The following is a 22,363-nucleotide window of genomic DNA, read 5'->3' as shown; positions in this document are numbered from 1 at the left end:
CGAAAACACTTCGAATTTTAAAAAAACAAATAAATCAATCTTTCAGCAGCATTCACTAAATTTTATTTGTTACAGAGTTTGATTTAAGTGTTGTGGTTCATAACGGGCGATATTACGAGGCCCACGTTCCAGTAACGCACTGTCCATCAAATACAGGTTGCCGATCGATTATCGAATTAAATAATGGTGGAAATGCTTTTACATTAACCGAAAATTTTGTCGTCACATTGAAAGTAAATACAATATCTTACAAACTGTACATAAAAACCTATTTTGGCGGTTTTTGTTTAATACAAACACTTATAATCGTCACTGTTTTTTAATCGCTTTTATCGATGAAACGCAGTCAATTTAATAATATGTATGCGTCAACTATGCGTAACAATCTATTTCGCATCTTATAAATCAATTTTTCTTTAGGGTAGCTAAAATTTTAAAATTAAAATAAACAACAATCGTTGGCGTGCTGCCAAAAAAAAACTTTAAATTAATATTATTTTTCGTTTGTTTAGCTACCCGATGATAAAAGAGTGTGGCTAGATTATATTCTGGTAATTCCTGCTGATTCGTATGCTGAAAAAATTTTACTCGAGGATAAATTTGACCAAACAAATGAATTTATTACAAAATGTGGACAAAATAACTTTTATATAAGTACAACAGAAGAAGGATTTTGTCGTGATTCAGTATTTTCATTAACAGCTGCATACAATAATGGAGCAAAACCATGTCAATGTGATTTTGATGGTTCATTGAGTTTCGAATGTGAAATGTTTGGAGGACAATGTCCATGCAAACCAAATATAATAGGCCGTAAATGTGAAATATGTAAAGCAGGATACTACGGATTTCCAGATTGCCAACCGTGTAATTGCCCTATAACAGCATTTTGTGAACCAAACACTGGTAAATTTAAATATTTAAATTAAATAAGACAAAAAACAAAAATAAATTATAATGCCCCCACAAATGTAAGTGAAAGCTAAGTCGTAGCAAAAAGTATTCCCGTCAGGCAAATAATCTGGAGAGAGTTTATAAATTGCATAAAACCTTTGCCGAAATTTGATAAGGATACAGATATTAAATTGTCCCATGTTTTGATATATCTTTCATTTAAGCGTGTAACTTTTAATCGAAGATCTGTGATCCGTTATGCTTCCTTAATTTTCACAAAAATTAAAACTAAATTTCTAATCAGTTGGCTTGAAACATTTCGAGCCTCGTGTGAAGTTCATTCGTTTAAAACCTTCTTTAAGACATTGATCGATGAAAGTAGTGAGTCTTTCTCCTGTGCACTGTCGTTGGCCGCTACCAACTTTGCTGGTTTATCTATGCCTTAACACTCTCCTTCATATCACTAATTCCAGAAACTCGACAGAGATTGAGTTAATTTAATTTTTTTCTAATCGTTATACATTTTATTGCCTTGAGTGTTACCTGAAAATCCGTGTAGATTGTGACATTTTGAATCAGTTTGAAACTTTCGCTTCCTAGTCTTTAAACACAACTGTCAATTCCACCACATATGAACTTCCTATGGAAGTGAAAATCGCTATGTGATTATGTAAAGATGAGAATAACATACAAAGCTCTTAGCCTAAAGTTTAGCCTGCCTGTTGAATTTATGATGTTTCAAAAAAAAATTTGAAGAGGCTGTAAAATCTGTCCCTAATCAAATCTGGGTGCTTTATCACTTTTGAGTTTAATTCAGAATATAATATTTGCTTAACTAATCAAAGACATTATGTTTGATTTTTACTATATTATAAATTTCTAGCCTAAAGATGGGATAAAAGATAAAAATTATTTTTAGGTCAATGTATTTGCTTACCACATGTTACTGGTCCAAATTGTGATCAATGTGAACCACTCACCTACGGTTTTGATATAAGTATTGGATGTGAAGAATGTAAATGTAATCCACTTGGAGTCCTCAATGGAAACTTACAATGTGATTTATTAAATGGAAATTGCGAGTAATTATTTTTTTTACAAAATTATTTTCTTGGAGAAAAAGGAATTTTATCTTGCCAAAACTAAAAATTATTATTTTGCTATAATCGTATAAATAAAAAAAAAAAAGTTTAAAATTTATTACAATTTGGTGAAGTTTCGAATTTGAATTCAAAATTCACTTCTCTGATAATTTTTTCCCGGCAGGATAAAATTCTTTTTATTTTACATCACATCATATTTGTGAACTAAATGCACAAAAATTTATTTTATTTTCAAGGTGTAAGCCAAAAGTGATTGATCGTACTTGCAGTAGATGTTCGGCTGGATATTACAGTTTTCCATATTGTGAAGAGTGCGAATGTGATGAGCGTGGTACAACCGAAGAAATATGTGATTTACAAACAGCCGAATGTTTCTGTAAAGCTAATGTTTATGGAAATGCTTGTGATTTATGTGTCGATGGATCATTCAATTTACAAGATTCAAATCCAGAAGGTTGTACAAAATGTTTCTGTTTTGGAAAGACTACTCGCTGTACAAGTTCCGATTTTTACAGAGTTAATGTAAGTATGAGATATAGAATCCCATGAATAAAAATGGACTATTTTAAAAAGAGTAACATAAATAATCGTTTTACTTTATTATTTATTATTCTAAGACATCCTGTATATAAAATCATTTAATTTTTAAAAGAATTATCTGTTTTTAGATTATTCACATGGACAGTTGGTTAATTGCCGCAGTTCAATTTAATGAAGAAGATAATGATGCACAATTTACTCCATTGTTAGTAGTTCCCGAAAAACCTGACGAAGATACTATTAATATTCTGGGAGATATCGACAAAGAATCATTATTATACATTTCAGCACCGGAAATTTACCTCGGAAATAAGTTAACGGCTTACGGTGGCGATTTGACTTACACAGTGCTATATCAATCTAAAATGGACGGTAATTTCTTTATTTTTAACGATTTTGTATCCTTGAGTTACATTCTCGAGTTGCACATCTTTTTGTATGATTTTTATTAAAGATTTTTTTTGAACATTCCAGGACAGTCCACGTATACTCCAGATGTAATATTAAAGAGTGGAGATATAATCCTTTTGTATAGATCCTTGGAGCAACCTACTTCTGGTATTCTTTTCACATCAACCGTGAATATAGTAGAACAAAGCTTTTCTTTATTAAATGGAGGATCCGTATCTCGAGATACTTTAATGACTGCATTACAAAACTTAGAAGGCATATTTGTTCGAGCCACATATTGGAATGAAAGTATTTCAACAAGGTAAGTAAAATATAATTATTTGTAATTTATGTTTACGAAATGATTTTATCAATAAATTTTTATTTATTAGAATCTCTAAAGTATCTTTGCAAGTAGCAGCACCTCAATACATACCAAATTCACAGCTTGCATCAGCGGTTGAAGATTGTCAATGCCCACCTAATTATGTTGGACTTTCATGTGAGGAATGTGCTCCAGGATATTATAGGGTTGACCATGGTCCTCATGGTGGATATTGTGTACCTTGTCAATGTAACGGACATTCGAACACTTGTGATGTGAACACTGGTATATGCTTGAATTGTCAACATAATACGGCGGGAGATCATTGCGAACAATGTGAGATTGGTTACCATGGAGATGCAACGATTGGAACATTCAGAGATTGTTTGATATGTGCTTGTCCTGTTCCACTAGCTTCCAATAAGTAAGTTATATTCAATTAGAGATTTCTAGATAAAATCTTTTTTGCTCCGGCTCGAAGATCTCCTTTTTATACTTTTTCTGACTTTCCTAGATTTTGTTTCTGTATAGGGATATATAGAGATACAGGGATAGAAATAGGGATAACTAAGCATTCCATTATACCACGTACCTTCTTTCGACTGTCAAATAATCAATATGTTCTTATAAATACCATTTGAGACAAATGATTTGTGAACGAATTCATAAATTTAATCTCATTACAGTTTTGGAGTACGTTGTGATGTAAGCGCAGATGGTAATTTCATAAGCTGTGAGTGTAAACCAGGCTATACTGGAAGTCGATGTGAAAGTTGTTCAAATGGATACTATGGACGACCAGAAGAACTCAATGATTACTGTAAGCCATGTAATTGTTCTGGTAATATAGATCCCACAGAAAATGGAGCATGTGATACCGTTAGTGGAGAGTGTCTAAAATGTTTAAACAATTCGTTCGGCAAAGTATGTGAATTGTGTGCGCCTGGATTTTATGGGGATGCCATCCAACAAAAAAATTGTCAGAGTATGTAAAATCGATTAGGTGTAACAAAAAATTAAAAGCGACTCTCAAATTTTGCAATTTCAATTTTTTTTTAAAGGATGTGACTGTGATGAACTTGGTGTTGACTATTGTGACAATGCGGACGGTACATGCCATTGTAAACCAAATGTGGTTGGTCAAAAATGTGATCGTTGCGAAGAAAATCATTATGGATTTGAATCAGGCCTAGGATGTTTACCTTGTGGTTGTTCAATAGCATCAACCAGCTCACAATGTGATCCAAACAATGGACAATGTAGATGTCAGCCAGGTGTAACTGGTAGAAATTGTGATACATGTGTTGCAGGATATTGGAATTTCACTGAAAATGGCTGTACATGTAAGTAATGCATTAAAAGGAATTCTTAATATTGAATGGTCTCAATTTAGGGGACAGATAATAATAGCATCGGTACGTCCTGAATTCTATAGTTCGTGATTTACTGATTAATATTTAACTTTACCATTCAGCACTCTCTCTTGTCCCTCTCTTTCAGGAGAATCAAATATATAGTATACTGATTTTAATCCAATTACAGCATGTGGATGCCATTCAGAGTACTCAATGGGCGTTGGTTGCAACCAAACAACTGGAGAATGTACTTGCCTGAAAGATGTAAAAGGTGTAAAATGTGATCATTGTGAAAATCGATGGGTATTCATACCAGATCGCGGATGTTATGCATCTGATTCGTGTGTTCATGATCTTCTAGATGTCACAGATGCTATGCGAGATGAAATTAATCCAATTATAGATCAGTTCGAAACAATTTCCACTAATTATTTCACATCACAACGTCTTACGTATATTAACAATACCATAGACAAGTATACTCCACAAGTAGCAAAATTAAATCCAAATAATTTAGATTTAATATCATTGAATAATTCATTTGTGACTTTGAATCAAAATACAAAAAATTTAAATCAAAAAATTGAATTTGCTTTCCAAAATGCTAATAAATCGATTGAAGAAGCGGGTAATGTCAAACAACGTGCCCATGATACACTACAAGCGATTAAAGAAATTGCGGATAAAACTTATCAAACTGTTGACGAAGTCGATTCAATTGTAAATCGATTAGAAACTGGTAGTAGTAAGTATTTTTTTGATTATTCAAATGATATAATTTTTTTCCCGAACAGTACAAAATCTCTTTTTAAATCACCAACAAAAAAATCTAATCTTTTTTATTCGAAATTTATTTTAAAATTTGCTCTCGAAAATGAAATGTCTCTGAACTTTTCTCTTCTTTCTATGAAAGAAATCTCAATTATTGTTTTGTACGCTTCCGTTTCACGGATAAGGTACTGATCCGATATTGATGATAGTTGCAAAATTATGAAATCCTTTGCAAAATTATGAATCTTATTCTCACAGCAATATGTTTAACGTAGACGAATCCATGGGTAAAAGCTAGCAGACATAATATTTAAAATGAATTTTAGGTGTACAATTGGACCCCGCAATTAAAAAATCCAAAAACATATCAAATGAAATAAGTTTAGTGAATTTTACTACGCCGCTAAATTTAACAACGAAACAATTGAGTAAATCAAAAGTCTTGTTAGATAAAATGTTGAATTTTAGTCAACCACGAAACGAACAAAGTGATTTCTTAGATAATCTACGAAATCGAAATCAAGATTTTGTATTACGTTTGGAAAATTTAACAAATTATGCTAATTTAGTTAATGAAAATGTTGATAAAGTTAAGGATTTAAATGATAAAAATAGGTATGTTTTATAAATATTATAAACAGAGTATCTCAAAATAAGTGCGCCCAAGTTTTTTGACAAACTATTCTTGTACAATTACAACAATATTTGTACAATTACAAGTTTTTCGACCAATTATTTTATTATATTTAAAAAATTTTTTAAGTAGTTTTACGTACTCGACATAAGTTGTCATAATTATAATTAAATGAGCTTTATGCCAAAAATAATATTTTGGTGACTCTCATTCATTAAAATATAGTCATTTTGATATATTCTGTATAACTTTTCTAGAATAATTTACTTAAATTCATTTAATTTCTGCCCTAGATATTCTCAAAGGACGAGTAAAGTGGATAGAGTTAATGAAAAAATAAATGAAATTGAACAAAAATTGAATTCATCAAACGAATTAGTAAAAAATGCTACGAATTATTATACGGGTGCGAAAAATTCATTCGATGATTTATTGTCGAATGAATTAGAATTGAATTTAATTAAAAATACATTAAATGATACCGTTTTGTTGAACGATCGAGAAATTGATGATATCAGAACAAATCTGAACAGAGCAATGGAATATCGAGAAGATCTAGTTACAAAGGTATAGTATCTAAATTATTAATTTAAAAAATTTGTTGACCATTCCTAGCTCCTAAAACCTATAGGTGGCACGGTGATCGTGGTTGAAGCGACACTAAATTCGGTTTCTCAGGGTGCGAATAATTAACCAAATGGATAAAATTACTCCAAGGAAATTGTTAATTGGTTATTTGTGTATTTTCTTTAAATTCTGAAGCAGTTTTTCAACGCAAAGTTATGGGGTTTTAATTATTAAACAGAATTTTCAGGAAATCCGCTGAGAAATTGCTCATTTAAAAATTTAAGTAAAACCAAATGATTAATTTACTTGGACTGAATACAGAATTTGAAATTTAATTTTGCTTGCTTTAAATGAAGTTATTTGTAATTATACAAAATAATTAAATAATTATTAATTATTAATTTAATAATTACTCTTCTTTTTGAGTAAAATTACTCGAAAAAATTATATTTACAGCAAAATTTTCTAACGTATAATAAAAAAATAAAAACCATATTAATATAGAACAAAAATTTAAAAACTTATACTTCATCGATTGCCGTAAATATTAAAAATGTATAAACAAAGTACTTAGACGTGTAGTTTTTAAAATATTCTAATCTAAATAGTTGGAAGTTAAGACTAGGACTTAAATTTTACATTTAAGAAAAAACTAGATCTTTTTTCGATGTCCCGAGTGAAGGTCGATTAACCACTTTGCCTGACCAAATTTATGTATGCATGTGCTTGTACCGCGCTCTAGTGGTCACAATTTTAGTTCGATCGGAATTTAATTTGATATCTGAGCTAATTTTGATATCAACAGGAACGAAAAAATCGAAGCATATGCAAGAGGGAGCTTTTAGTAGAGGGTATACAAGTTTTTGAAATTTATCGATTAATATTGAAAAGTAGGTAATTAATAAATTTTGTTACTAAAATTTATTATCTGAACATTTATTTGATCCAACAAATATCCTTTCGAGTTATGATATTTTTCGAGTTATAATCTTTATTTCTCGACTAATAACAATTACATTTTTTACTATTTTTAAGAGGGAATTTATTTAGTTTATGGAGCTCCCGCGTGATAAATTTTTTTTTCTAGAAGATCTTATAAGTAAAATACCATTTTTATTATTATAGGCAAACATTTTAGAAGAACTAATAAACAAAACAAAAAAAAGTGACGTCGATAAAGCCGTCCAAGCTGCAAACGCTTATAAAGGAATTGTATCTGATGTAAACAACACACAAAGCTTGTTAAATCTCACAAATACATTCAATAAAAATGCATCAAAAATATTAAATAGTTTACAAAATTCTGGCCATAATTCTGAAAGAAAATCAGATGAATTGTTACAAAACGTCATTGAATTATTAAACAGTGTAGATTACGATTTAGTTCCACAAGTGGAAGCTGCGAGAAATAATGTATCAGAAATTGAGTATATATTAGGCGAAGCAAATAAAAGTTTGAATAAAGTACATGCTGTAGCGGATAATCCAAAATTATTTAAACCAATTGTTGATATTACTGGCGCGAATAATAAAGTGAATTATGCAGATTCTCAGGCGTTGGATGCAACAAATTTGTCCAATGAAATTAATGATAATTTACCAGATAAATTGAGAGAAGCTGAAAAATTACCAAAAGTGTACCATGATACATTGCAGAAAATGAATACAGCGAATGATAAATGTATGTATTAAATTTTTTTTTTTTTAATTTTGTTGTTATAGAAATAATTTATCACATTCTGGGTAGATGTAAACTGATAGCAATACTTATCATTGTATGAGTACTCGAACTTGAGATATCTAGTTTTTAATATTAATTAATTTTTTTATTTAAATTTTACTATTTTTACTTGCCTGTTCTGTTTTAATTATGACTCTGCAAGTCCTTATTTTATTACTTATTTTTATTATGGTGACATGGTTATTATGTGTTTTATCCGTGTTTTTTATCGGTAGGTAATTACACATACTTCGTTAGATTTACATTTTTTGTAATTACATTGTTTTGTTTTTTCATACGAACTGCTAATAGTCTTAGCGATAAAAGACTTCAAACCATTAAAAAAATTAAATAATAATAATTTATATTTTTTTCTTAAAACAAGCATTTGGCGCTCCAAGTTGTAACTAGCAACAAAACATCTAAAATTTGCATTATTTATAGTTTTACTTAGGAAAATGCATTTTATAGTTGGCAGTAATCAAGGAAAATTGTTTACTTTGAGAAGTTATCGTTTTATCCACCATGTCAAAAAATAGAGATTGTAAATTTTATTTAATATCAGTGCGAGATACCTTCCAAAGTATGAAACGAAGATTAAAATTACTAAACTGATTTTATATCACTATCCTAGGATTGTGATCTCCTGGGCCTTGGTCTCTAAACAATTTTATACCACTGATCTCTACACATAGACTTTCATTTGCAGTTTATTACTTCAAGTTTGCACAGATCACTCTTCGCGCTTCCAGCCAATGTCTTCTTGGTCGACCCCTTCGTCGATCATACCTTGCATACCACCTAGAAGCATTTTCTTTGGCATTCTATTTTCAATCATTCTCATAATTCGATTTTCTGACTTTTATAAATTGTATATTATCACATTCGTCGTATTTTGAGATCATAATACCAGTCGAAAATATCGACCATTCTGCAGATACTTAGCTATCAGGTTGACTGAAGCGGTGATATCGAACATTAAGCTCTCATACAAAATCAAACCTTAATGTAAAAGGGTAGATGAAACAAGAAATGATGCCATTAACAACTGCTATTATAATCTCAACGCAGTATGTGGTCAATACGCCTTCTGGATTGTATTGACCACAGTTGACTTAATAACACAGCATAAAATCTGCGGATTTTGTCATGAAGAAAAGGAAACAGGAAATCTCTCTTTCAAAAGATACGATAAATAAATAAATAAATAAAAGATCTTTAAAAAGCAACTCCTAGTTCTTATCTAATCTACCAGCCAAGTGTAATTTATTTTAAGAGTATTTGATGTGTTTATTTTCAAATTTCAGTGGAAAATATAAACAAAATTCTACCAGATCTAAAAGATTTAATGGATCAAGTAACACCCGACAAAGGGATCCAACAACGTGATGTATTAGATATACATAATAAAATTGAAAAATTAAATGAAATGATTGCACAAGCTCGTGATGAAGTCAATCGTATCGATGTTGGTGTACAATTCTATAGGAATAGTACATTACAACTTAAAAATCCAACTGTTCTACCATCACTTAGTACATCAACTAAAGTTTCATTTTATTTCAAAACAGAAAATAAAAATGGTTTCCTATTGTATCTTGGTAATGAACAAGGTACAAAATTACGTCGAACTAATACAGTAAGTTCATTATTTTGTTTCTAAAGGAGTATCTGTAAGTTTTCTGAGCAACCGTCAAAGGCGAATTCGTTACGAAAACTTATGTTCCTTATTTTTTGTCTATTGCCATAAAAATTTGTACCCGTAATCTATGTTAATTAAAAAAATAGAGTTGTTTTTAAATACCTCAATACCTCGGGAAGTATTCTAATCTACCTACTCAAGTTTCATTTCATTCTAAAGTTAATACTCTCAGGTTCAGAAAAACCATTTCAAATCGTTCAATCATTTTTATTCATTCTAAATCGTTGGAGATACTAGAAATTTATAAAACGATTCATAGAAAATTCATAGATATAGACCGAATTAAAATTTTGAATAGTTTTAAACGGGAATTTATAGTTTTCACCGAACTATACGAAATGATTAAAAATGAATTATTTTCAAAAAATCTCAAAAACAGATAAACGATTTAAAACTATTCAAATTTATTAAAATTTTAATGATTTTTAATTGATTTTCTTAAGCTGGACTGCTTAGAATTATCAAGCAGAAAATTACTTTTTTAAGTTTTGGATCATTAAACAGAGTGCCTTTTTTAAGTTGACTAGAAAAACTCTTTCAGTACTTTAAAAGTAATTAAAAATTTATTTTTAGGATGATTTTATGGCAATAGAAATTCAAAATGGATATCCAGTGCTAACTATTGATCTTGGTAATGGACCAAAGAAAATCATTGGTAATAAATACGTTGCCGATAACAATTGGTATCAAATAATTGTAGACAGGTACAGAACATGAACCTGAATAAAAAAAAAATATAATACGATAAAAAATTTTATTTTCATATACTATTCTAAAAAATTTTTTATTAGGGTTGGTAAAAATATAAAATTAATAGTTCGTGAAGAGTTGCCAACAAAGGAAGTTAAAGCGTATGATAATGAAGAGAAACTTGAAGGAACTAGTTCAATCTTCAACTTGGATGTTGGCCAATCGAAATTATTTGTAGGTGGTTATCCATTAGCATCTAAGCTTCAGTTACAAAATAGTGATCCAGCATTTGAAGGACATATTCAGGAACTTGTTATTGGCGGCAAACCGATATCGCTTTGGAACTTTGTTGATGGCAGTAATATCAGAGGATCAAAACTGCGGTGAGATAATTATAAAACCAAACATTTTGGCTGTAAAAGTTTTTGAGGATAAATTTTATCATGAATTACCCTTTTTAGAGAAAAGTTAATAGATGTAGCACCAACAACTGGTTATCGATTCAATGGTAAAGGATACATGAAATTGGATGCTCGTTCATACTTGAGTCCGAATAGATTAGGCTTAAGCTTAAAATTAAAAACAGAAGCCAGTGATGGTTTAATATTCTTAACAGCAAAAGAAGAATCATTTGTGTCGTTAGAACTACGTAACGGATTTGTTGTTTATCAATATAAACTTGCAGATAATGTTCCAGCCTTTGTCCAATCGACTGAAATTGTCAATGATGGTAAATGGCATAAGATTGAAGCGGGCCGTTTAAATCAAAACGGACGGCTAAGAGTTGATAGCAGTACGTACAATTTAACAGCGAGGGGATTAAATACTGATATTAAATTATCAGATGATATGTACTTTGGTGGATATCCGGGCGCCCATAATTATGGTACGGTTACTAATGACCACTTTGATGGGTGTATTGATGAAGTTAGTATTGATATTACACCAGTTGATTTGAATTTACAATCAGCCGCTTTTGATGTGACTCCAGGTTGTTCACCGAAGGTAAGTACAGTTTATTCTTTCTCCTTTTCGGAAAAAAAAAAAACAAGAATAGCCTTTAATTACTATTTAGTGCCCAAGCAAGAAAAATTGAGGAAAAAAAAGAAGTTATTCTTAAATTCTGATGAAAGATACGAAGTTAATAGTAATTTACTTATGTTCACTAGTTCCATGGAATGGTATCATTCGATAAAAATCATCCAGGCTATTTGCTATATCCAAACGCGACAACACGATTAGAATTTGAGATTACATTATCGATCAACACTTTACAATTAGATGGTATCATATTCTACGCGACAAATGAATTACAAAACGACACATTATCGCTAGCACTTTCAAATGGTGATCTTATTTTACGAAATCAAAACACATCATTAGTTTCTTCATACATCAAACTAAACGATGGAGAACGATATGTAATCACTGCAACACATCGTGCTGATTCATTGAATATATTTGTTAACGATTACGATAACTTTACGTAAGTATTTTAGATTTTATACAAAACTGAAGGATAACCTTTTGATTTGATTTATTTATTTTTAGACGAAAACAAACGTTGCCAGTTCGTAAGTTTACATATAAACACATTTATTTCGGTGGAATTCCAACAAGCTTAGATGTACCAGAAAACCGATTGGGATCTAGAATACCATACGCTGGATGTATTGAAGATGTTATACTCAATGGAGTTGTAATTAATTTTGCAAATGCAGTGGATAAATATAATGTTATATTAGGAAATTGTTCTACATCTGCTGTTTTAGATCGACCAAACGTCCCGCCTCCAAGTTAGTATTACTTTTTATAATTAATTTTCGTAAGGAAGTTCTATAACTTTGGCATCTACAATCTAGTGCAGGTAACTTCAATTTTTTGCCCAACAGCGTATCCAGTATCAATTTGAAACAAATAGGAGGGCTTAAGTTTTCGTAATTCCAGTAAACTTCTCTTAATCCTTCCTTTTAAAATGTTGGAAATACCTTTAGCAATTTTATTTTTTTTTCCGATGTTTTTTATTTTCCGTCTTTTCCCTGCATCTTCCATATGTTTAAAAAAATTGTGTACCTACATACATTGACCTTACCATTCGAACGACGAATCGTATTCGAGAATTACTGAGGCAGCAATTAAAAACAGCAACTCCATTAAAACCATTTTTAAGGGGTGGTTTTAATGGTACTGCAACCATCCTCAGTTGCTTTTTAACCACAGATTCGAAATCTGCGACCCCTTAAACCTCAGGAAGACGTTTTCCGAGGTGAAATTATTAACTTTTTCCGGTTTATGTACTACCATACCCTATATCGATTTAAACATATCATTTTTACCCTCGAATCAAAAAAGGGGTGTTATAAGTTGTTATAACTTTTGAAATTCAAGGATCAATCTATGAATTTTGATAGATTCAGATTAGTACATGTTATAATTTTTTTTCATTTAGGTTATAATATACCTCCACCAATTCAACCACCAGATTTAGAAGATAACAGAGATAAGTGGGCACCAGATTCCGTAGATCATACAACTCTAAGTAACTTAGATGAAAATGAACTTAATCCAGTTACCACTACAACGGTTACTACAGCTAGAACTCGAATGACACAACCACCAAAAACAGAAGAGTGTGCATTACCTCTCGAACCAGAAACGGAACAGATTGGTTTTAACAGTGGTTACAGATTTGGTACAATGCCATACAGTCGAATTGAATTCACTGAAAATACTCTACCAATTCGACATAAGCATAGCATGAATATTTCCATAGAAATAAAATTAGATGAACCAGAGGATGTATTCAGTGACGCTGTAATATTTTATGCTGCGAGTAAAGATCATTCGCAGTTTACATCACTAGTGTTAAATAAAGGAAAGGTAAGAATAAAATTTCGTCTATAGTAATAGTTTAGGCCAACTGGAATCATTTTTCTGATTGATAATCTCTACTTACAGCTGGAACTTAGATTTAAATTAGGAAATGAAGTTAGATCAATACTCCATGACAGACCAATCAATGATGGTATTTGGCATTATGTAACCATCAGCCGACATCATTTAGCAGGGAAATTAATAGTAGATCATGATCCACCAATGGAGGATATATTACCTGATGAAAATACACAAGTAGCCAATTTACAAGCACCATTTTATTTAGGAGGAATTTCATTTCAAATCTCTCAACCGGTCCTTCAAAATGTGGTACGATATTTGATTTGATATTATATTCGCTTCAATCATAAGTAAAACTAAGAGAGCCAACTAAGAGGAAGGAAAGGGTTTTGGAATGAAATAATAGGTCTTCAGATGGATTGGATGGATATTTTAATCAAATTTTGCCCAGTTTGATGGGCCTGTTTAGTCCAAGATGAGATGTTATGAGGGCTTTCAAAAATATCCAGACGGACACCGACAATTCTCTGTTTACTTCATCTCGTCTGGCACGTCATCTGTGGAGGAGTAATCGCCTAACTTGAAAAATTGGCCAAATTTTAAAAAGCTGTGCCTCCGAAACTATCGATCCTATAAAAACCGTTTTGGCCTCAAATTTTTGCAAATTTATCCTACTTTAACAATGACTCTGTGATCTTTGATGAAAAGCCAGTCCTTCTGGGTCAAAATCGATAAAACTGAATTTAGGTCATTTTTTTTTTTCCGAGAATTGTTCTTTAGCATTACAAACAACGTAATGCAAATATATATTTTTTTTTCTTACTACATTTGGGCAACTTTAGCGATTCCCATTAATTGAAATGAGATGAATATCAGGACGTAGGGTTATTAGGGGTGTAAATTTAGGAGGAGATTTCTTGGTTAAAACCGCTTGTTTCGCATTTCCAATAAAATGACTTTTGTGGATGTCAAATTCCGGCCACCTCCACTCTCTTTATTGTGTCGTAATGGCTTTTTCGAAATTTTTGAAACGTTGCACACTTTTACACAGTCTCTCAGTTCTCGCCCTAGTATTATGTCAAAAAATCTTTGGATTTTCGTGGTTTTTAATGCGATCGAACCCTCTTCCAACGCTTTTATATAAATATTTAATGTGTTGAAAAATATGAAAAAACAAAAATCTCATTTCAATTTAAATAATATAAGAAGCATCTAATGAGGGGGAAATATGACCTTAATGAAGAAGCTGTGCTGTTCACAGGTTTTTTTAAATAAGTTATTCACTTGGGCTACTCGCAAATTTTTCAAGTGCGTCCGTATCTTATGACCTAAAAATAATTTAATTAAAAATAATATTTACCACAAGTCCAATGGATAAGTAAGGTTTTCGTAATTTTAAATCTGATATTTAATTATAATATTAATTTAAAAAAATTTCGTAGGGAGTAAATACAGCACTGTATGGATGTATTCGAAATTTCCATCATAATGGTAAACTTGTTGGTCAACCTTCAATAATGCCAGACGTTGTACCATGCTCTGAACATGTTGAGCCTGGAATATTCTTTACCAAAGATGGTGGTTATGTTAAGTTAGAACAAAAATTCAAAGTTGGTATACAATTCACAGTACAATTAGATATAAAACCACGTAAGAATACAGGAATTATATTAAGTGTACATGGTAAAAAGGATCACTTAATTCTAATATTAAAAGATGGTGATATTATAGTTACCGTTAAAAATAAGGATGATCCACCATTTGAAGCTACATTTAAACCAAATTCACCACATTACTTCTGCAATGGTAACTGGCATTCAATTAAACGTAAGTTTTTTATATTAATTCAGTTTAGAAAATGTAGTACTATTTAGAAGCTATTCCTTTCAAAGTTCATTGCCGTAGAAAAGATGGAACTCTTGGATAAGAAGATCTTATGGATTATGAAAAACTGCTTCATTTGTTTGCCATAGAAGAAATTCTTACAGTTGTAGTTCAATTCTTGCATTGCAGTTTCTATCTCTCCACAGAAATGCAAATGTCTTTATCAAATCTGAATTCCCAAGATCATAGAAAAACAAAATTATTTTATTGAGTTTACCGTGCTCCTAAGAAAATATTCCCTATTTTTCCACCCTAAATAAAGTCTAAAGATTTACTTTACTAAGCCTGCCACTTCGGATACCTGGGTTCTAATCACCTACTGTATTGTCCTTATTTTCATGAAGAATTCTTTTCTAGTCTTTTTGCTTGAAGTTGAAATATTTCCAGCATCTTGTCTAATTCATTAATTTTTTTATATTTACCTCTTTTTTCCAATGCTTGACAATGGCACAGCACTTTTTATTCTTGCAGTTTCTGGTAGTATTTGTCATTTGCTATCTTTCTCTTTTAAATAATAGTTTCCTGTGTCTAAGATATTCGTTTTAACAGCTGTGTAGTTTATCACTTTAGACTATATCAACATATTTCCAAACACAGAACCACCCAGGCTACGAAATAATCCTGTTTTGTCATCTTCCTTCGTTATCGTGTTTTGTGTCACCGAGATTTTATCTACGGCCCTCTTTAAAGCACTGATATTTCTTGTTCTCTCCTAGCTTTGCTCAGGGAACTATACTTCCTTGAAACTCATTAGGACCTTAGAGTCGGCCATTATTGAAGTTATGGCATTCTTCTTTTTTTTCAAAAACCTCCACCTTTAATGATTTGTAATTATTCCCTAGTCTGAAGCATATTGTCCCCTTTTTTTCTACTAGTACTTTATTTTCCAAGCTTTTTATTATCAATAAAAAAATTAATTATACCATTTTTCCAGTTTTAAAATCAAAGAATGTTGTTACGGTATCAGTTGATAATGTATATGGAACAACTGGCAAAGGAGGACCAGAGAAACGCACAGACACCAAACACGGTCTGTTTATTGGAGGGCATCCATATGCAAAGAGATTACGTGGTTTTATTAACGCTACCGACGAACCTTATGTTGGTTGCATGAAAAATATCATTATCAATGATAAATTAATGGAAATAAAAGAAAAAGAAGCTTTCCACGGTGTGCGTTATAATGTATGCCCAACTATTTAAAAAACTTAAATTCAAATAGAAATAATAATTCAAGATAAATATTTTGAATAAAGATTCTTAAACAACAAACAAATGTATACAAATTTTTTATCAAAGAAAGAATAAATAAATTTACCAATTTTGTCGACAGTATTTTTAAGCACATAGAAATGGATACCAAAGTAATCGTAAATATTCGATATCTTGACGAGATTTTCGCTACTCTCAATATAACATACAAAACAGTGTGGCACTACGGTGTAAGGAGGACTATGAAATATATATACATGTTATTTACATCTACAAGGAGTCACGTATATGATGTTTGGGTCCGAAAATTTTATTCATCAATCCTGAGAGCAATCCTAGCGAAGAATCTGTGAGCTTTATGCGCGGACTCTGGCAACGACAGAATCCTATAGATTTATCTGATTAAAATACCACTTCTTATCCGGAGACTTCTCGTCTCCGGGTGACAGACTGTTCTCAGAGAGAGGACTGAAGACCCATTGGTCTAGATGCTAGGAAGCCATTAGCATTATCCCTTTTATTAGCATTATTATCAGCCTTATTTGTCTCACCCCAATTAGGTTTACTGAATATAAGTAAAGTTTTTTAGAAAAGAAATTAATGCAGCAAAAATATTTTTAGAAAATCATATTTTATTGAAAATTTGATTTTGATTAACAAAAATCATGTATAGTAAAAGACACAATTTAAAAAAAAGAACAAAAAACAGAGCTTATATTACAAGTTTTTTTTTACAATTTGGCACATTTTACTGTGCATGAAATATACATTTATAAATGTTTTTTGACTCACAAGTATGAAAAAAAATTAAAAAAATGTATTCGCAGCTTCATAAGAATAAACAATACCGTTATTAAAATGCAAAAACCTAGATCAAATTCTAAGAATCATTATAAATATTTTGAAAAATAGTGCTAGAAATAATATCACACGATAAAAATAAAAAAATAATAGTTCAGATTTGTTATTTCTAAAGAAGGGGGCAGTGATTTTCAATAATTATATGATTTGGGGCAATAAGTTATGGGTTAAAATTCAAAATATGAATTTCTATTGAATTAATGTTGGAATATATACTGTGTGTCCTCGGATAGAGGTAACTATGCTTGTAAATTTCCTTATTTTGCATTTTAAGAAAAAAAGTCATTCTTTATAAGAAGTTTTGCTTATTATGAAAAGTATGTAGGAATATTCTAAATAATGTATACGATAGCCAAAAATTTGGTATCACTATTTTTTTTTTATAAACTACCCTTCCTTTTTATAAGTTGAAAAAATGTTACAAAAAAAAGTTACTTGAAATTTACAATTATGACTCTAATACAAAATATCAAGAAGAACTTTCCAACTTTGACAATTCCATTCTTAGTGAATGTTTATCCGAGAAAATAAATTTTCTTTTTAATTTTCTAAACTAGTCCACAAAAAAATACACTCTCAGATAGTACATGTTCATTGATTTATTATTCTTTTCTTTCTTACGTGTTTTTATAATTAGAGCTTTTGTGCAAATAAAAAATGATGCTATAATTAAAGTACACGGATCTTCTTGATATTTTGTATAGAGTCATAATTGTTAATTGCGAATAACTTTTCGCCAACTTATAAAAAAGAAGGGTAGTTGACCAAAAATAAAAATAGTGATTCCAAATTTTTGGCTACCCTGTACATTATTAAGAAGTTTTAAATATACCTACATACATTTCAGAATAAGCAAAACTTCTTATAAAGAATGACTTTTTTTCTTAAAATGCAAAATAAGGAAATTTACAAGTATGGTTACCTAAATCCGGGGACACACTATATATCTTTAGACATTTCTTTATTTAATTTTAATCCAAAATAACCCAATTTTTTACCCTAAATCGAAAAAGAGTGTACGCTTTTAAAGTATCGGCAGGATTAAGCGCCTTTATTGAAAAAATATATATACTATTCGTAACCATGAAACATTCTGTACTTTGAAGTTTATTTCTATAGGAATTTTAACATCCAAGTAAATATTTGATTAGATTAACGCGCCCTCACTTGTTAAAATCAAAAATTTAACTTGCAAATACTAACGATTTAAAAATTAGCCATAAATTTTATCGATTATTTTCCATAAATTACATTAGTATATAATGGACATTCACTAACTTATGAACTAATTTACCTCCATTTCACTTAATAACTATTTTGTATCCGAATATCAACAATCATAATATTTTTGTCGATGATTCGAATTTAAAAAACTATTCAAGGTTTTAACATTTTCTTAACGACATGATTTTATGTCACTGAAATAAAAACCTAGTAAATCACAAGTTTTTTTTAAATGAAGAGCCTCTTTTTTTTAATAAAAAAAAAAACGAACTCATAATAAAATAAATAAATGCATTATACTATCACTTTGAATGTCACTCAATGCCATGCGCGAATATCATAACTAAACCGGGTTCAATCATCATTTCTTCTGGCATGTGCGTATTATCACAAGGGAAGACTAAAACTGCTTGTTTACCAGGAACACGTTTACATATATAATTTTCATATTGACGACGATTATTTTGACGCGTTTCTAATGAATTTAAACCTGGTGGCCATCTACTTTCATGACAATTACCCATTAGTTCGTTGATGATGTGTGATGGGCAACCAGATTCGAGTAAAGATCGTTTTATCATTGTTTGGAGGATTTCATCCGGTGTAGAGATCATACCGCCCCATCGAGTTACTCGTGCTCGTGTTAGGGAACCAATCCAACGAATTGTTTCATCACGTTCCATTTGATCGGCAATAGCTCGCATTGTTGGATTTGATAATCGCATTGCACGCATAAAATCCTAAAATGGATAGAAAACTTAACTAATACATGCAAACTTCCAAAAAGGGTATAATACAACAAACTCTAACGAACCAACACTTTTTATATACGAAAATATCAAGAAAAGAAGTTTAACTGAAATGTATTTTATAAACTAACCTTGAGCAGTTTCAGTTCACGTTTCTGTTCCTTAATAATAAACCTTTGTTCAGTAAGTTCCCGTTGAAAATCCGCCATTTTCTGTTGTTGTGATTGCATTAACGTGCGTAATTCTCGTACACAATTATGCTCTTGCAATTCATCTTTTGGTATCACTAATCCACAACCTTGTTCACAGGGTAAGGGTCTTTTTGGATTGTGTTCACATTCTTCCAAATGTGATGCCAAAGCATCCAATTTTAATATCATAGGACAACCATAAACAAAATTATCACATGATATACACATTCGTGCTAATAAATTTCGTAATATTCGAGGTACAGGTCGTAATTGTGTAAACGTAATCGATTGTCGATCGACTGGACATGTTGGTTGTCGTGATATCCATTCTTGTATGCATACTCGACAAAATGCATGCTCACAAACAGGTGCCTAAATATTACCCACAAATTTAAACAAAAATATATATTATTTTTGAAATTAATTTTTGAACCAACCTGTAATGGATCCTCTAAAACTCCAGAACAAATAGGGCATATTAATTCTTCATCAACATCACCCTGAAATCGATTCACTTCATAACCCATTCTGTTGGCTTTTTTAGACAAGATGCCAAAACTTGTTCCAATTTATTCGTTTTTTTGTATTCTTTTAATTATTAAGTATATTTTATAACAAAAAATACATTGAGGTTAATGACTAGCAAAACAATAATAATTTGAATAATTCCAGTTATATTCATATCATAACAACATTTTGAAACGTCAAATGACGTCATTTTACTCACTCGAAGAGTTCTTTTTCTTGTATTTACAGTAAAATTATGAAGAGGTCATGAAAATCGCTTAAATATAAAAGAGGTCACCAAAAGGTACCATTATTAAACAGTATTTGTAAGTGCTGCTATTTCCATCATCCATCGATAACCATGGTTTTGCTAAAAATACCATCATAGGATGGACGCAGGAGCCAAAAAACCCGCAGACCCGTGCTAACTCGACCCCATTAAAGGTATAGAAAGGTATAGTAATCCGCCGATCACAGGAAATTTCCACGCGAGAAAATTCTTAATTCGTAACGCTAACTGTATCCACGGATAGAAATTTAGCATTCTCTGGCAATACACTTCGTTTATTTATTCTATAACCTGCAGGATTTGTTCTAACAACTTCTTTCTTGTAAATATCAGTCAAATCACTTTTGTGGTTTTAAATTCGCTGCATGAAAATGCAGCTATTACTATTATTTTTATGTATAAGAAAATAAAATATTAACACGTAACGGTTTTTGCATTACAAACAAAAGATAGTTAGCAATTCTAAATCTGGCATTATGATTATTGTCAAGTTTCGCGAATTCTAGTTCTAATGCTTCTCTGGATTGTTAAACCTTAGACTTCTCGATTTTTGTCGAGCCAAAGACTAGATATCTTATTCTGGCTCTGTGAGAACAGTCTTGCAGAAGTTGGAGAGGCTTGTAAAATGCCCTATTACAATCAGTTGAAAATATAGATAATTTTAGCCTATTAATTCTTAAAGTTATGTCGAAGCAAATATTTATACCTTTTTTTGTAATTGTATACTTTCGATGTGCCATAAGTCTGGATTATTATACGTCTTCGATATAACAAACTTTTTTGTAAGTTTTTGTGATTTTCCTATTAATATAATAAAATTTACTTACCTTAAGATATAATTTATTTATTACATTTGAGTTATTTTGATCCGCCAGTATTCAATAGAGAAGATAAAAATAGTCCAAGCTTCTCTGCCAGTATCAAATATGTCATACAAAATTTACATTGGTTACGATAATGTATAGTTTTCGCAATTAAAATTGATTCTATTTTCCTAAATCGGTTAGCTGTACTATTCGATTTTAACGCTAAGATGTCAGCGCCACGAACAAAAAATTGTAAATTAGACTTACAACTCAGCTGATTTTTTCATTGAATTAAAAAGCAAAAGATACCTACTTTATAATACATTTTAATGTGCTGTACTCTTTTATGTGTACGGTATGTGCGTATGGTTTACATTGTAGATTGTACACTTGTTGTATGGGCGTTGCAAACTATACTTCTTTTTTCTATCGTTAGGTAATCTTTGTTAGTATTAAAATTCAATATAGCATATTTGTTACTGCAATAATTATGATATTATGAAAATCATACAATAGAAGCAAAAAAACTTTCAAAGCCAACATGAAAAATATTTGCCATAAAACTTTTGAAAGAAAAACAAGTATTGCAAGACGTTATTTAAAATTTTTAGATTTTTTTTTCAATTGAGGTAAATATCAAATTTCCAATACAAACAAGTACAAGAGCTAATTGTTATACTAATATTTTTTTTTAAGTTTAACATTTATTTATATATCTAAAAATATAAAATTTGTTTATGTAGTATGTTCACAACCAAAAACCAAAACAAATATTTTAAAATAAAAATCAAAGTATTTTCATCATTCTCTATTTTTTTTAAATTGTCATTGCTCCCATACTCCAGAAAAAAATATTTTCAAATTAAAAACAATAAATATAATGATTTTTTGTACATATAATATGTTTTTTTTTAAATAGCGAATCCCGTAGTAGGATTTAAATGTATAAATATGTAAAATTTATTATTTTTTAACCCAAGATTCTTATTCTAGTAGTAAATTTTACACCATGCATTGAACAAGAACAGAAGAGCTAAAAATAAGCAAAAAGATC

General features: G+C 30.6%; 2 protein-coding genes across 2 annotated transcripts in view; one reads left to right on the top strand and one right to left on the bottom strand.

The window, feature by feature from the left end:
* LOC123296574 (laminin subunit alpha) overlaps positions 1–16,699 on the top strand; it is a 29,892-nt gene extending 13,193 nt beyond the window's left edge. The window contains exons 16-38 of the mRNA XM_044878104.1: positions 76–233; positions 513–906; positions 1,814–1,976; positions 2,234–2,519; positions 2,666–2,909; positions 3,012–3,249; positions 3,320–3,676; positions 3,939–4,237; positions 4,314–4,595; positions 4,795–5,352; positions 5,705–5,993; positions 6,306–6,579; positions 7,705–8,260; positions 9,607–9,938; positions 10,575–10,705; positions 10,793–11,074; positions 11,153–11,696; positions 11,861–12,177; positions 12,243–12,487; positions 13,141–13,571; positions 13,650–13,895; positions 15,029–15,413; positions 16,405–16,699. Coding sequence (XP_044734039.1) covers positions 76–233; positions 513–906; positions 1,814–1,976; positions 2,234–2,519; positions 2,666–2,909; positions 3,012–3,249; positions 3,320–3,676; positions 3,939–4,237; positions 4,314–4,595; positions 4,795–5,352; positions 5,705–5,993; positions 6,306–6,579; positions 7,705–8,260; positions 9,607–9,938; positions 10,575–10,705; positions 10,793–11,074; positions 11,153–11,696; positions 11,861–12,177; positions 12,243–12,487; positions 13,141–13,571; positions 13,650–13,895; positions 15,029–15,413; positions 16,405–16,673 — 7,280 coding nt within the window. The 3' untranslated portion in view covers positions 16,674–16,699. The remainder of the gene's footprint in view (positions 1–75; positions 234–512; positions 907–1,813; positions 1,977–2,233; positions 2,520–2,665; positions 2,910–3,011; positions 3,250–3,319; positions 3,677–3,938; positions 4,238–4,313; positions 4,596–4,794; positions 5,353–5,704; positions 5,994–6,305; positions 6,580–7,704; positions 8,261–9,606; positions 9,939–10,574; positions 10,706–10,792; positions 11,075–11,152; positions 11,697–11,860; positions 12,178–12,242; positions 12,488–13,140; positions 13,572–13,649; positions 13,896–15,028; positions 15,414–16,404) is intronic.
* A 2,316-nt stretch (positions 16,700–19,015) lies between these two features.
* LOC123295423 (E3 ubiquitin-protein ligase NRDP1) lies at positions 19,016–20,394 on the bottom strand. Its single transcript, XM_044876769.1, has 3 exons — positions 20,145–20,394; positions 19,648–20,079; positions 19,016–19,507 (listed from the first exon to the last, which is right to left on the bottom strand). Exons 1-3 carry the CDS (start codon positions 20,232–20,234, stop codon positions 19,082–19,084), a joined length of 948 nt encoding a protein of 315 aa, XP_044732704.1. The 5' UTR covers positions 20,235–20,394; the 3' UTR covers positions 19,016–19,081.
* Positions 20,395–22,363: the final 1,969 nt, after the last annotated feature.

This window comes from Chrysoperla carnea, chromosome 3 (assembly GCF_905475395.1).
Source record: "Chrysoperla carnea chromosome 3, inChrCarn1.1, whole genome shotgun sequence".
Lineage (NCBI taxonomy): Eukaryota > Metazoa > Arthropoda > Insecta > Neuroptera > Chrysopidae > Chrysoperla > Chrysoperla carnea.
The sequence above is the reverse complement of the archived record's forward strand: the minus strand, read 5'-3'. Positions and strand labels throughout refer to the sequence as shown.